Source organism: Gymnogyps californianus, chromosome 18, assembly GCF_018139145.2.
Source record: "Gymnogyps californianus isolate 813 chromosome 18, ASM1813914v2, whole genome shotgun sequence".
Lineage (NCBI taxonomy): Eukaryota > Metazoa > Chordata > Aves > Accipitriformes > Cathartidae > Gymnogyps > Gymnogyps californianus.
Window position 1 is genome coordinate 2260725 of NC_059488.1, and position 16351 is coordinate 2277075.

At 46.5% G+C, this 16351-nt stretch overlaps 1 protein-coding gene across 2 annotated transcripts in view; it reads left to right on the plus strand.

Annotated features, from left to right (window-relative positions):
* Positions 1-325: 325 nt before the first annotated feature.
* EHMT1 (euchromatic histone lysine methyltransferase 1) overlaps positions 326-16351 on the plus strand; it is a 62891-nt gene continuing 46865 nt past the window's right edge. Inside the window, exons 1-3 of one of the 2 annotated variants that reach the window (XM_050907831.1) lie at positions 326-386; positions 12223-12779; positions 15418-15459. In XM_050907831.1, the coding sequence (XP_050763788.1) occupies positions 341-386; positions 12223-12779; positions 15418-15459 (645 nt within the window). In that variant the 5' untranslated portion in view covers positions 326-340. The remainder of the gene's footprint in view (positions 387-12222; positions 12780-15417; positions 15460-16351) is intronic. The other variant, XM_050907833.1, reaches the window with a different exon arrangement.

Sequence of the window (16351 nt, forward strand, 5' to 3'; positions counted from 1 at the left end):
GCCTCTTAACCAAAGATCTGTGAGGTCCCAGCCCTGGGCGCAGCTCGAAGCCCCTCCGCTTCTCAGGCGAGACGGGCTGTCAGCTGGGGCAAGCCTTTGCTGTTTTTTATCTTTGACCTGTGCCTTGGTGGCAGTTTCCTGGCAGCGTTACTTTGCAGAATGAGGTTTGCCCGTGATGTAAACAGGATGTGTCCATGATTGTCTCTTCTTTTAAATGCAACGTGTGTATGAACATTAAGCTAAACCATGATATTTCTTTTTTCCCCCCGCCCCCCGTCCCTTCTCTCCCCACCCCTAGCGAACAGTGCTGAGTAAGGGAGAGACAAGGAAAGACGCCTGCATGAAGACTGAGCTGCTGAAAGATATCACCAACAACAAAGAGGAAGGTGAGCACCTGCCTCGGTTGAGGGCCAGACCTTGCTCATGAGGTCGGCACGTGATGGGAAAAAACTGGGGGCTTGGAGATGTGCTCTGTCCCCCGAGGGTCTCAGGTGTGCTCCCACGAACAGAGTGGCTCCGTTCTCCTGTGTTTATTCTGAGCAGGGCTCTTCCCTAGAAGACGCAAATTTGCTTTTCAGTCCATCCATCACCACCCACCTAAAGAATTATATCTAATTTTCACTTCTGCTTTGGTGTGGCTGTGAAGCACAAAGGAATTACTTTGAACCTCCTCTGTGTGACTGGTTTTAACTGAACTCTGATCCCCGCCACATGATGACCTAGCCCTTTTCCTCCCTCTATTAAAGTTAACTTTCTGTTTTCCTGTGAGTTTCTCTGTTGCTCCAGAACAGGCACCGATCGCTGCAGGATGGCCGGTGGAGTTAGACACTCCACACCTCGTGCCATTGTGGGATGTTTTGTGGCTTCTGCGTTGTTTCTGCTTGCTTTTACTTTGCTTCTGCTTGCTTTTACTTTGCAGGATGCAGCACACATGTTAATTTGACGAAGTCTTTCCTGCATGGTTGTCTGTGAGTTGCATGCACACAAATCTGAGGGCTTAATAAATATGTCAGTGGGATTAGGGGAAAAAAAAAACCCCCTGCCCTTTATCTTCCACCCCCCCCTCCCGTCCTACCCCCCCCCCTTTCCATGGCTTTATTATTCCTTGACTAGTTACTTCTCATAGCTCTGCAGGGATTTGGTGTATTTTTGTTCCCCTTTCCATAATAGAGCATTAGAAAAGCACTGAACTGGCCCCATCAAAGTACCTAGTCTTAGCTAGAAACAAAATTTTGGACTTAATTCAGATGTGTGTGAGTACAGCATTGCTTTTTCTTTCTCTTCTGTCCAGCATAATGTTTTGTCAAGCTGCTCTAGTTAGAAAGTAAAGCTCAGAACAGGCAAAATATTGAATGCTGCGTCAGATGTGGCCCCAGTGCTTGCATATTAACTGGGAGCACGTGAGGGCTGCTGCTGCTGCCGGTTGCATATGGACCTCTGGTCTGGGCAGACCAGAGACGAAGTCTGAGATGTCAGTGGGAGGTCGCGTTGCTCTGGGAGGAGACTCTCGCTTTGATCCCTTGCCTTTCTTGGCTCAGGACTATAAAGCTAATTTATTTAGCTCTTGGTTGATCTTAAGGTAAGTGTCAAGAGTCTGTGGAGGTAAAAATCCAGAAGGAGGGTGGGAAGAGAAACGTTTCTGCGCCTTGTATGTCTTGACTGATTTTGACTTGAAGCAAATGCTGTGTATCAAAAGGAAGCTGAGAACCCTCCCTGTGCAGGAACAGTCTCGAGGCTTCACGAGGTGCTCAAATTCCAACCGCTTCAGCTTATTGTCCAGTTCTGTTACCAGGGAAAGAAGGGTCCTAAAATGTGAACTGCATAGTCTCCATTCTTGTGGTAATGTTCAGCTTGTGTCCTTTTCTTCCCAAGCATACCATGTGTGTAAAAGACAATGGTTTGTGTGGTCGTTGTGCTATATGCATTGTTCTTCGCTGACCTTCATTACCCAGCTGTGATCGTCATAGGAGTTCAATTACTTAATGTCCCTGAAGTCTGTTAATAACAGTGTTTAGCGTTGGCAAAGAATTTACATTTCTGAGTGTTGCGTGAACATGAAATCATTACAGCAGACTTGCAAGATGGCATGAAATAGTTTCTTTGAGCCCTGTTTCCCGAGTCAGGGATGGGTGGCAACGTATGGAGCTGGGGTGCGTGGACTGGAAAAGCACCCTGAAGTCTGAGATTTCTCTCTTTAAGTTTGCTTGAACAGTCATTTTCCTTTAGCGAGGAGGATGGGACCAGTACTGTTTAATATCTTGATCAATGACATAGACAGTGGGATCAAGTGCACCATCAGGAAATTTGCAGATGACGCCAAGCTGAGTGGTGCGGTTGATGCGCCTGAGGGACAGGACGCCATCCAGAGGGACCTGGACAAGCTCGGGAGGTGGGCCTGTGTGAACCTCATGAGGTTCAACAAGGCCAAGGGCAGGGTCCTGAACATGGGTTGGGGCAATCCCCGGTATCAGTACAGGCTGGGGGATGAAGGGATTGAGAGCAGCCCTGCTGAGAAGGACTTGGGGGTACTGGTGGATGAAAAACTGGACGTGAGCCAGCAGTGTGCACTCCCAGCCCAGAAAGCCAACCATATCCTGGGCTGTGTCAAAAGAAGTGTGACCAGCAGGTCGAGGGAGGTGACTCTACCCCTCTACTCCACTCTTGTGAGACCCCACCTGGAGTCCTGCCTTCAGCTCTGGGGCCCCCAGCATAAGAAGGACATGGACCTGTTGGAGTGGGTCCAGAGAAGGGCCACAAAAATGATCAGAGGGGGCATGGAAGACCTCTCCTGTGAAGGAAGGCTGAGAGAGTTGGGGTTGTTCAGCCTGGAGAATGCTTTGGGGAGACATTATTGCAGCCCTTCAGTGTTTAAAGGGGTCTTATAAGAAAGATGGGGACAGAGTTTTTAGCAGGGCCTGTAGCGATAGGACAAGGGGTAATGGTTTTAAACTAAAAGAAGGTACATTCAGACTAGATATATAAGGAAGAAATTTTTCACAATGAGGGTGTGAAACACTGGCATGGGTTGCCCAGAGAGGTGGTAGATGCCCCGTCCCTGGAAACATTGAAGGTCAGGCTGGACGGGGCTCTGAGCAACCTGATCTAGTTGAAGATGTCCCCGCTCACTGCAGGGGGGTTGGACCAGATGATCTTTATAGGTCCCTTCCAACCCAAACCATTCCATGATTCTATGATCTGTGACACGTAGGAATGGGAATCTGCACAAGTCTGCTGGTGCTTCTGGGTTCTAGTTTAGGCTGAGCTGCTGCAGCGGTCTGATGGTGTGTTTGATGGAAGCCGTGGCCTGCAACGTAAGACTAGATCTGTTCTGGATTTTGTTCCCTTTGGGAAAATCCCCTTGGGAGATTATCTGTCAATATTGAACCTGGGATCTAAAACTTTCAGAGGCTTGAACTTGCAGATCTGAAGACTGACTAAAGGTGCTGTTTGGGCTAAAGACGTAGCGTGAATTACTGTGTTTTTCCCTGTTTTTAGTCCCCCTTGACTCAGAAGGGTACTGATACGGAGGTCAGTATCAGACCCCCATTTGAACTGTGTTAGCACATACCATAGCTCCGCTGCTGCCTTTCTGAATGGTGTTTTACGAGTTACATCTCTACGTACAAACTTGTGCTTTCTCTGTGTCCAAGATGAGCCGGGAAATTCAGGTAGCTTGCAGCCTTGAATGAGATTTAGGGGTCTGTCCCCCAAGCAGGGCACATCAGCACCGCTGCGGTAGTGCCTGCGACTGCTGTCTGGCTCCACCACTGATAAAGATCATCATGTTGGAGATCTCCATGAAGATCTCCTGTTGCAGGGAAGGCTCATACTCTTGTGGGGCAATGGCTGAGCTGCCCCAGTTTATAATCTGCTGTTTTGAGGCAGTGCATCCCCTTTCTTAGTTGTCCTCAGTGTGCCAGCCTGTCATTTGTGACAACTCAGTAGCTGCTGCCCCAGGGGACGAGTTGTCGGTGCTGTCGGGCTGGGGCAGGGAGGTGGGTGGGTGCTCTCTGGGAGCAGCCTGGAGGTAGGGGGTCCTTGAGCGGGCAGTCGTGGTGTTTTGTTCTTTGTTCCTTGAGTGGAAGGTATTGCAGACGTGCACTGTTGTTACCAGCTGGGATGTCCTCTTCTGGCTTCATCCTGGATCTGATAAAGAGAAATAGTTGAACTATATTTTAAACATACATCTGTAGGAACAAGATCTTTGCATGTTTTGAGCACTTTCATTTCTAATTCTGGGGTTGAGTCCCAGCCTGCGTAAAGCCCAGTGTAAGTTGCTCACTAGACTCAGTGTCCCCTTCTGTGTAAAATTGCTCAATACAGATAGAAAAAAAAAATGTGGATGAGACTGTGTTGTTTTCTCCGTGGGGAAATGTTCCAGTTCAGTTTTATATGTGGGTGTGAGTTTAGGTCCATCTTTCCCTTTGACAGGGAGGGGAAAGGGGCAGGGAGATGGAAGAGATGAGCGGAAAAAAGTTGCTCTCATGTTTTATTAGGCCATATTGTCTTTAGTCTGACTCAGAGAGAAACTAATTAAAAAGTGGTTTCTTTGCAAGGATTGCAAGTGATTTCAGTTCTCCTCCTAATGTACATAGCTCCGAACTCTGTGCTGCATCTCGCTTGACCTTTCAAGGCAAACCGCTCCTTTTCTGATTCCCCAGCCCCAGAGATGGAAAGTTCCACTAAAGCAGCGGCACGAAGGAGCAGGAAGGGGAGTTGGTAACGAAGTTCTCCATTAGCCTCGGCATTTCTGAGCTGTCACCCGAGGCAGCTGTTTTACAAGAGCCATGGTGCTGGAGCGTAGTGCTGGATGAGACGTGCACAGTCGCTTTGCTCTCAAATAAACTTAAAACTGCTTTTAGAGAGTGTCAGGGTTTTAAATTTGTGGAGGGGCCTTTTTTCTCTATTTTTTTTGTTTCTTTTTCTCTCTCTTATTGCAGATAGGAAGCTGCTGTGAGTGAGGAAAGTGCTGCTTTCCACTGAGCAGCTGCAACCTTTGCATTCCCAGGTGCAGAGATGGCTGCTTTAAAAGGAGAAAAAGAATAATCTCTTCGTCTCGACGTACTTGGCACTGGGATCCCCTGCTGAGACTGACAGCCAGGAGACCAGACAGAGCAAAATGATGCTTAGGTATTTTAGGTGTTCACCCAGATGTGCGCCCAGGTGCTCCCCGTGTTCGAGACCCCTGCTCTGGGGAGGCTGTGCCCCGCAGCAGACAGGCTGCGGCAGCAGAAGAAACGTGCTCGGAGCCCGGCAGCCCCAGAGCAGGAGCATCCCTTGGTCACAGATGGGCTTGGGGCCTCGTGGCCGGCGCTGTAACACCATGGACCCGATCCCACGGCAAAGGAACAAATTAATTTCACGCAGGCCGTTAAACAGCTTTAAGTCACCACCGGTATTCACAGGCAGCCCACTGGCGAGATGCTGAATCCCATTTACCCGACCTGTGTAATCTCAGTATTGAGCATTCACAGCAGAAGTTGTTGTTCTTTTTTCTTTTTTTTCCTTTTCTTTTCCTGTTTTGACTCTTGGCGTGTCTGACAGGAGATGGGAAGCAGTGACACTGCTGCAGGGTGATAGCACTCCGGGGCACTGGGAGGAGTGGCATTTGTGTTTTGGAAATACAGGGCAGGCTCTTGGATGGATATCACCTGCCTTCACGGATTTAAAAGGGGGTGGGGGGAAGAAGAGACCATCAATAACTCACCCCGAGAGGAACTTTGGCCTGAAACACTTAATTCTCTTCATTTTTTGGCTTCAAAATGCTCTGCTTTCCTTTGCGATGGATACAGGATCTCCAGCCACGAGTTCTCCCTAGCCTGTACGGTTTCAGCCCCCATCCCTTTGTCATCCTTTTTATGTCAGCTGGGCTTCTCTCTGCTTTACAACTTTCTTTTTTTTCCACTTTGAGGAGGAAAGGAGGAGGGAACTGTTATAACACAAGGATTATAAGCAGGTGCATTTCTCGCTTTTAAAAGTTTATCCAGCAGGACAGTTGGGTATTTGAAGAAATGACTGTGGTATCTGTGGTGTTTTAAAGATGATCTGCAAAGTGCTTAAGGTAAAAAATCTGTGAAATGTGTGTATATATAAATATAAATACGCAGTACTTGATTGTACTGTTGTTCAAAATCGGGAGCTTTTCACTTAAGCTCTGTCTTCGCTTAGTTCAGAGTTTGATGTTTCTCTTGCAGTAGCTAAAACCTCGTGGCTCAGCTGCAGACGCGGAGCTGCCCTGTGCTCTGTGCTGGGGGCACTCAAAAAGCATGGCAAATACCATGCAAGACATGGGCAGTTGGGTGTCTCGCCTCTACCAGTGCTCAGCACCAAGATGTTCAGAAAAACATGTAAAAGTTCCAGATCAGATAATAGTGCATTTGCTTGTAGGATAATTTTTTTTTCTTTCTTTCCCTTCCCCCCCCCCCCCCCCCCCGCCTCAGACCTAGTGATGATTGCATTTTGGCCTGGAGTATAAAAGCTCATAACCCTTGCATATTTTTCTTAATTTTTTTTTTCACTGAGCAGTGACATCTGAACTTAAAAAATATATTTAAGAGTTTATTTTTTTTCAGAGCATTCTCACAGTAACACAGAGTTTTGAGCTGATCATCTGGCTGCCTGCATATGGAACGATTCTGGTGGCTACTCATCCCCTTTGGTCTCTGCAGAGGCGATGCGGTTCCCTCTGGCTGTGCCCGGGACAGCTGGTGGGGACCGTAGCGCATCTGTTAGACAGGCTCTGCCCACAGGCAGGTTTTGGCAGGCTGAACCGAGCTCCGGCGAGCTCCGGGGCAGGACTGGAGCCAGGTCTGGCTCTGCTGGAAGGGCTGGAAACCCAACAGGCAAAGGCAGTGGAGAGGAACCAGCATTGCGGGAGTCTGGGCTGGGAGAGCAGACGTGGGTTTTGTTTTGCCTAATTTAGGGGTTTTTTTTGAAGTTATCATTCTAATTCTGAACTAGTCCAGCTCATTTCTGCTTACATGTGGTAGGCATGTCCAGGCAGTGATTAGTTCATCCAAAGATAGATGTCTAAAGTCAGACTGTGCTTTTTGAGCTGTCATCTTCTCTTCGTTGGTTGCAACGGTGGCTTAGGGGCAGCCTGGCATTTGGGATACCTTTTAGACACCTGAAATTAGATGAGGTGTCCTCATCCTGTCTGACTTAGCTTCTCCCCTCCTTTCCTAAGATTCTGTTCTCTTCATGGGAATTTTACTTCAATTTTGAGTGACTGTGTTTAGTATTGAGAAGAAGACTTAAGAATGAAACTGCTGCAGAGGGTCTGCTTGTTCCTGGGGAGAGGTAGGAGGGGTGGGAACTCTGCATTACTCTCAATGAATTGTTAATTCCAAGAAGTGATTTAAATATATTACTGATTATTCTTTGCCAGGTGGAGTCTCAGGGATAATGTATCTGCATAATTTTCTGAGTCTTAAATTCCTTGTGTTAGTAAAATGTAGCCAGCTCCTAGAAGATACAACTTTACTGAAGTTTGTTTCAACTTGGTATCAACTTCGGATACCTACCTGGGAGAATGGGCACCGTAACGGAAAATAAGTCTCTTGGGCAAGTTACCCATCCTACACGTTGCTGGATTTTAAATTAATACTGAACGCTTGGATTGGGGTGCAGGCAGCGTTGTCGTCAATTTGACAAGCTTTTACTGCTGCATATGCCATAGGAAATGCATAAGGGAGCTCTGAAAATACTAGGGTGCTTCTAGTAAATGAGGTTACACTTCTACGGACATAGGCTATATCTTTCTACCTTTCATTTTTTTTAATTAAAGAATGGTTGTAGATTAAGGAACAATGAGGGACTTGGAGAGAAAAGTGAATATGGAGGAAAACATAGTTTTGCTCTATTTAGAAGGAAGGAATACCATCGAGTTGTAAAGTTTTAGAGAAATAACAATTTTAGGTTTTTATTCGCTCGCACTTGCAGTACAAGAGCAGAAAAGCTGTTGAATAGCATTTTCAAGAAGAGAACTAGTTGCCAGGAGGTGTATTTGAAATCAAGATTTTAGCAGGTTTGCAGTGAAACTTTTTTTCTTTTTGATAATGAAAAAGGGGAGATGAAAAGGTCATGTCAGGAACAAGTGTTTCTTTAGCTGTCTCGTGCTGTTGAAGAGCTTCTGAGGGTGTTTTATTCAGTATTTCTCCATTGTGAGGTTCCTGCTGTCTCTAGTTTGTGTTCCCATCCCCATCTATAGGCCATATTTCAGAAAAAGTGTAAATATATATTGAATTGTGTCTATTCAGCAGTGCTTGTAAATGTGCAGTACTGTGCGTACCTAAGACTTTTTGAATGTGGTCAGACTTACAGACGTGTCCTGTTACACGAGGACAGAGCACTGAGTTAGAGGCAGAGCATCATGGCAAGTGGAGCGGTAGGCCTAGCCTGGGATGGCAACTCCTCTTTTCCTATTACCAGACCAGGTATTTTCGTTATGAAAACCAGACTAGCTTACTCGGGTTACCACATCTTATTAAGCAACGTAGCTCCTGACATAAACTAGTTCTTCGTGGGGGTCTCTTTTAACTCGATGTTCAGGTAGGACCCTGGGATGACGAACTCCTGCAGTTGGTGGGGTGGCTGTGGTGCTTCTCACAGGAGCCCTGTGCTGTACAGGAACTCACTTTGTAGAAAACAATGCTATTCCAAAGTATGTATGAATTTGTTTTAGGGCTGCCAGAAAAGGGAGCAGGAGGATGGAGATGATCTTTCCCCAAAGAAGCCCATCCCAGCAGCTCGGGACAAGCTTGCCTGCAGTGTCTCAGACCTGTTGGAGGCTGGAGAGGGACGTAGTCTCTCTTCCCATTCAGTCCTTGGCCTCTGCTGATTCTTGCCAGCCAGCAAGCTGTGTGATGACAGTTGCCATAACAGCTTTTGTCGTGTGGATGCACGGCCGTTAGGCACCGAATTGTGACGCTCCGCAGTGCATTTCACTCGGCCCGCTGAGCAGTGGCAGCACTGACGGTCAGGGCTGGAGCTGGAAGCCGTAGGACCTTGCTTTGCCCTGCAATGTGTGCAGTCATTTATGGCAGGGCAGAGTGGGTGCGTAATCCTGTTAGATCAAAACCATACTCCTGACAACTGCTGTCAAGTTCTCCAGTTCTGTGCAACTTCAGGGACAATGAAATTTCATATCTCTGTTTTGTCAAATCTCTAGTCATGCAGATTTGGAAGTCTGGTGCCTGTTTATAGGGATTTGATGTCACTTCCACAGTCAATCAGATTGCATTTACCACACTTAATAAGAGTGTGTGTGTGTGTGGGAAACTGTATGTGGGATTTTAATTTTAGCCTCATGGATTTTTCTTAAAGTCCATGACGCTTTCTGGAGTAACGCAGTTATTCTTTCCCCTAGGGCAGTGCTCTAATTTACCTTGTTTTGGTTGCCTTCATGGCAGGTAGAGCAATTCTTGCCCTCTGCTTATTCAGTTTATCTAATACTCAGCCACTGAAGTTATTTGACTGCTCTGGTGGGAGCACGCAGTATTTAAATCAACAAATATTGAAGGCTTCATTCAGCCAAGTGCCTGGTGCTGAGCACTAGAAACCACCATCTGTGGTTAGGGAGCTCACTTTTTGTTTTCTTCTGGCACTGACTTTGCTGAAATAATTGTTTAAATGGCCACAGCACAGTCTTTAAAAAAAGACACCCAATGCAGAAAGAGAAACAAGGATTGAAAGAGTATGTGCATAGCTGTTGGCTCCCTCAGCCCAGGGCTTTTCAAATAGTTAAATAACAGTGAAAAAACTAGCACTTTATCTTCTCCCAGAGCCGTTGCTATCCAAAACAAACCCTTGTGCGTCTTATCAGGGCTTTCAGTACACAGAAGGTGGTCGGGGTGGCGTGAGAGGGCAGCAGATGGAGGTGATGACTTTGAATCATGCTTGGAGAGCCACTCAGTTACTGCCTACTGGAGGTGGGGTTTCTGCCTCTGCCCCCCTGCGTGTGCTCCAGCAAGCACCGGTGAGCTCTTTTTGGAGGTTTTGGAGCTCTTTTTGGAGGCTCTGAGCCAGCAGAGTCCATGTGGGAGGCAATCGCAGGCTGGGTTGCCTGAGTTTGGGGGGAATGGACTGCTTAGTGCAGGTGTCTCATCAGGAAAAATGGCCAGAGTTGAACCCCAGGGAGGAGTTACCACTCGCCATCAGGGTTTGAAGACGCTTTCCAGTAAGATGCTTTGTGCCCAACATCTGTGGCTTTCAGCTGGAAATAAGGAACAGGACTAGGACTGTCCCCCTTGTAAGTTATGGGTAGGACTAGGCTGGAGCAAGTCAAGCGCTGCAGCAGGTCTTTGAGACCCATCTGGGCAGAGCCCTGACCAACCTGGTTTGAATTCAGCGTTGACCATGCTTGAAGCCAGAGGTTGGATTGGATGGTCTAAGTGTATTGACCAGTTCTAAGAGGGCTTTCAGTTTGATGCTGGAAATGTTTGTCTTTAAATCTCAGATGAGCACCAAAAACTGGGAGGTTTGGGGAGTAACACGCTTGTTTCAGGTACTAGAATGCATTGCTTTTAGAGTCTAGATCTGCAAGTGCTGTTTGTGCAGAAATGTGTATCAAAATCTTTTAGGTCAGCCCAATGGTAAGGAGATGGACTGAATGAATGCATTAAAAAAGGGTAGAAAGAAGGGGAGGCGGGTAGGCCCTCAAATAGTTGGGGAGAGATTTTTTTCCCAACTGGCACTAACTGGAAAGGGAATTTGGTGCTTTTTGGGAAGAGCTGTGAGCTGTGCAGCGCTGCTTCTCCTCCCTGCTGATGTTTCAGCTGAGCTGCCTGTGCTTGGGGGCATGCAGCAAAGCCCTGCAGAGCTCGGCTTTGAACAATGAGCCCAGGTATATTGGACTTGACGTCCTGGGATCCAGGACCTTGGTTCTTCTTCATGCTTTAGCCTTGCATCACGTTTTTGCCAGGTCAGCAGAGACATTCAGAATATTGTTTTCCTTGAGTGTTTGGGCTTTAGGAGCAGTATGAAATGAGATGCTGATATCCAGCGTGCTGGTCTGGCTTGCAAAGTTGTCCTCCGGTTTGACTCCAGGCACTTCTGAATATTCTGGGTGAAAATTGCTTTGATTCGAGCTGGTTGTAAATCAGTCCTACCTCCTTTGACAGCCCACTTGGACAAAGCTTTCGCTGGTACTTCTTGTGATGCTTTTCATAACTGTCTGGCCTCTGGAAGGAAAACAATACAAGGAACCCCTAACAGCAGGTTGATTTAATCATTTTACTGATCGTGCCAGTGAATTGTTATCACTCCTGGTTGCCTGGGGAGCTGCTAGTTTGTCATGTCAGAAACCTTACTGCAAGTACATGGCATTCATACTTGGATTTTTTTCAGCTCAGGTCTGAAATCTCTGATGGGACAAATTCATTGATGGGGGGAGCATGGAAATGTTTGGAAGGGAGGAAAAAAAAAAACTTTTTACATAAACATCCTGTTTTATCTGTGCATGAGCTTTTAGTCAGTCTGCAAAAATCTTGCTGCATTTGAATCATGTAATTATTTTAGTCTAGAATTGCATTTAACATGCTTCACCCCTGTGTTTACTCTGGCTATTGCCTCTGAAATGACACCATGAATCCTGCTCCTGTGCCGCTTCATCCCAGCGAAAGATCCGGTCTCCACTGGACAACATTGCCAGGAGGGGTGTGATTGCCAGGGAGTTACTCCTTGCGATGTTTCGTGTGGTGGCAGAGCCCTGATGTAGACATTTGGCTGCTGAGCTGTGTCTGTGCCACAAAAGCTCACCCGTACAGCAAGCTTTTCTTGTGTCAATCTGGCATTGTGAAGGGCTTTGCCAGAGATCTAAATGCAAGATTGGGCAGCGTTTTGTTTGACATGCGAGGTGTTGACATATGGTCCAATAAATGTAGTTACTGGAAAAGCTAAAGATAATATTTACCTTGAAAAATCCATAGTTGGGAATAAATGGCCACATCTGCAGCTGAGGCAAGTGAGAATGAGTGCACTGCTTTCAACTGAGCCGCCCACCCCAATTTTCACCATCTGAGGATGCAGGCAAGCCGGTCAGGTAGGTGAGTGAGCAACCTAAATGGATATATAGAGATATATATGTAGCAAGCAGTTCTCTGGAGGAAAGGTTTGCTCTTCGTTAGCCACTGTAAGTAGCTGTACCTTCTCTTTGGAGTTTTGATACTGCTTATGACCCTTTTCTTTCTCCTCTCTTCCTCCTTATCCTCCCTCTTTCTCCAGGATTTAATGCCATGGCTGCAGATGAAAGTGCTACAGAAAAGCAAGCGGGGGAACCAAAAATGGCAGTAGACGGTGAAACCAACGGTTCCTGTGAGCACAGCGAAGCTGGTAGCCACCCAAACCCAGCTAAAAACACTCAGGACAATACGAAAGTGAGCCAGCAGGACTCTAGTACTAAATTAAATAGGATAGCAGAAAATGGCATTTCTGAACGAGATGGCGAGACTGGGAAGCAAAACCATATGAAAGCTAATGACTTCACACAGACTTCTGTAACGGGGAGCAATGGATATATTCTAACCAAGCAGATGGCACAGGAGCAACCTCTAAGGACTACCAGCACCTTTGCTTCTCTCACCGGCCATGCTGCAAAAACCCTTCCAGGAGGAGCAAGCAAAGGGAGAACTGTGGGCTCCTTTTCTCAGATGCAAGCCACGATGCCAACCAAGCTCGGGGAGGGCAGTAAGGACATGGATGCTAAAAAAGCCACCGCTGCTAATGCTGAAGTCAAGGTCCACAGAGCACGGAAGACAATGCCTAAACCCACCCCTAGCCTGGTAATGTATATGCCCAGTGGTCAGTGCTGCTGCTGCTGCTGCGATTGCTCTTGGCTTTCTTTGAGTGCGTGAGAGGGATACCTTGCTGCATGGGAACACGTGTAATTCGGAGGTGTCCCACTGAGTGGATTGATTTGGTTTTTTAATATATATATTTTATTTTTTTTTTTCTCTTCCTACAGAGAAACAGAGGTGTTAAAATAGTCACATGGCCACCATCAGCTCTCTTCCCCAATGTGTTTCTAAATATATAATTGATCAATTACCTTCTCCAACAGATCTATGCGAGACACTAAATGGCCTTTCTCTCTTGGCTGTATTGCTCATCAGCCGTCTGCTGAAATCCAGAGCTGCTTGTGAAACAAATTAGATTTCTTATAAGTTCAGCACAAAGGAAATTAAGCATAGCATGTTAACTTGAGGCTTCTCCTAAGCTTGGAAGCTGTCAAGATGCTGATATGTTAGGCAACTTGATTGCATTGCTGTATCATTATAGTAGTAAACCAGATGATGTTTTCTCTCGCTCTGTATGTTGCCTGCAGTAATGTAACTTGATCAGAAGTCTTCACTCCAGAATCCTTAGGGGTGGATTTACCATCACTTAATAAAACAGAGCTCTGCCTTTTTTTTTAGGAGGCAAAAGGAGATGTGAAGTCATCTGGCGTGTTCATGTTATAGTGGGGTGAACAGAAATGGGCCTTTCTTTGTCATTGGCCAAGTTTGGTTCTTTTGGTTACTTTTTTGGTTCTTTTGCCAAAGGTAGGGAATAGATAATGGAACAGGCGAGTCTCCATTATGAGCAGTTGGTCTCCAGCCCTGTGACGCTTTGTATTTAGCTACAATGAGCTAGATCCTCTCATTGTGCTATGTCTGGTGATGGAGAGAGACAGGCCTTTAGGTATCCTGCACCTAGGTCAAGGAAAGGATTGTGAGCCCTGCTTGGCAATGTGAATCACACCCAGAAATAAATGGGAAGCTGCTGCAGCTTTGTAAAGGTTGGTGCAATGGATTGCCGTTAGCTACCAGTGTATGCAAATGCAAAGTGATCCTCAGATGTCACCCACATGTTGCAGCACAGCAATAATATGATGTGAAGGTCTCAAAGCTGTGAGTCGCTGTGGTCTGGAGAAGGGGAAGAGAGGGAAAAAAAAAAAAAAAAAGATGGGTGGCACCTAGCCAGCCACAGATGGGGAAAGGTGCCCTTGGCTGCGGCACCACCTGCGCCTCCGGAAGCAGGTGGGAGTCCAAAGAGCACATCTTGATTACAAAGCTTGTGGGCACCCAGCCTCAATAGTAGGGCAGAAACCACGCCTGCCATGATTTCCCAACCATTCTCCCAAACCGCTGATTTCCTCTCTGTCTTCCCCTGATTGCATTTGAATTTTCTCGCTCTTGCACCCCTGCTGTGTTTTCTGGCTAGCAAGCAGGGGAAGCCCAGATGCAATACATGCAGCCTGATGAAAATCTCACATAAGGCTGTCTCTTACCCAAACAAGGCTTTGCAACCAAAGCTGCCTCGCAGCTTTCCTCCAGCAGCCTGTTGTGCACTTAAATGAGGCCAGGCAAACCCCCAGACCCTTGTGGAATTTGACAGGGAGCGATCCCTTGGGGCTGAGCAATTGAAAGAGGCAATTCCCTTCTAAAAGATGACTGCTAGGTTAGGAGGGAGTATTTTCCTCATTCATATTTTATGATACATCAAAAGAATATTTTTACGCAACCCCTTGGGCTTCAAGGTTTGTCTCTAGAAAGCTGTGTGCAACGTATGCGAATGCTTGCAGCGCTCTGTTACAGGAGTTGCTGTGATGGTGCTGTTGATCGTTATTTGCTCACAGAGTAACAGTGGCTTCAAAAACCAAAGCCTGCAGTTGTTGGGCCACTCCAGAAAGTACATAGCCTGTCCTCAGCACCTCTGGCCATTTCCCTTGGGCTTAAAATAGGGAGAGAAACAAAATTCACGAGAAGCGTGGTAAGAAGAGACCGTTCCCATGTTCTCCGCTCAAGCCTCTGCATCTGAATGTGAACCCAAGATTTGATCTCATTTCTGCAAGGCAATGAAACATCTGTTTTGTTCAGCCTTCCTGATAATTACTACCTAAATTTTCCCCATTGTCTTTCGAATTTACATGCTATTTTCTTTTGAGTAGCAGAGTCCTTACTAGTTGACATTTTTCTGTCCTGATTATTTCTTTGTTGAGCTGCTTACAAGAGGCTCATCAGCACAGTATTGCAGTAACTTTTTATGCACCAGCCTACACATTCACACCTTTTCCCCTTCAAAAACACCATGATAGCAGGTGCTGTATTCCAGGAAATAAATTGTGGAAATCACCCAGAAGTTGATGTTACAGTAGTTTTCTTTCCTAATATTTTTTAGAGCATTGTTGTTTTCTTGGTAGACTGTTCTTGCAGACCTGTGCTGCCTGGGAGAAGGAGGGGAGGAAGGTATTTTGTTGCCTGCAGAGTGTAAACATTTGTTCCCCCTGGCTCCTGCAGCAGCCTACTGGGGCCAAAAGTATTTTCTGTAATCCAATAGCTGTCAGGGGACCTTGGTAGCCTTTTCCTGCACATGTGGATTGGTCTTTGAAAGGAAGAAAATAATTTTCTCGCAAATTTAACCAGCTTTTTCTCTGTTTAGGAGTTGCTTCCTGAATTGGGATCGAAGCTGAACCTGAAACAGGTGACAATTTTAATTTATGTTGTCGCATGTTAAGGTGGTTTTTGAACAGAGACCTCAGAAGAGTTGTGAACAGCATCATTTCTGCTCCCCTTCTGAATAGTGCAGTAACACAAACATTGGACCTTTTGGAAGAATCTTTCTTTCCTTCCTAATCCATTTACAACCCTATTAAGAACCCAAAAGTTTCCAGGGCCAGGCAACAGGCTGAAAGGCAAGTGTGTGTGTGTGTGTCCTGTGCTTTCGGAGAAGGCTCCTCCTGCTCGAAAACTCCAGTTTCCGAGCTTAACATCACTAAGATGTGTCTGGAAGGGATAAAGGATGATAAAGGTAGTGAAAGCATCCCGTAGTTATCTCTTGAGATCGGAGGAGCAGATGGCTGAATTGGGAATCCCGAGTTATGTTTCCATTCATTACTTGGTGACCAGGAGGCTGTAGTTTGAGGTGTGTATCTCTGGTGGTATTTTTTTATGCTGTGCAGAGGACCGGGTCAGGGGAGCTGCACTGTCAGAAGAAATAGTGCAAAAATTAATGAAATTAGTATCTCAGCCTGGTTCACAGTGTGAGCCCAAAATGTAGGGTACCAGTTTAACTGGGGGAGACAAAGCCTGGGCAGGAAGGAGGAGCTTGGAGCAGGAGATGCTTTGCGTACGTTGGTGTTTCTACCATTATTCATCAAACTATACCTTTAAGCAGCGTTGCCACTAAATACCTGATCCCAGGACCGGTAAGCTGCTTTCTTTCTGTGTGGACACAGGTGTTGCTGTTGCTGTAAAGTAGTATTTTCCCTGTCAGTGCCCAGCAGTACTGCGGTGGTGTGCTGACATGGTCTGTGGGTTGCTCTGCAGGAGCTCCTGGCCTGAGAACATCTTGTGTTCATCTCTCGGGGCCAGGC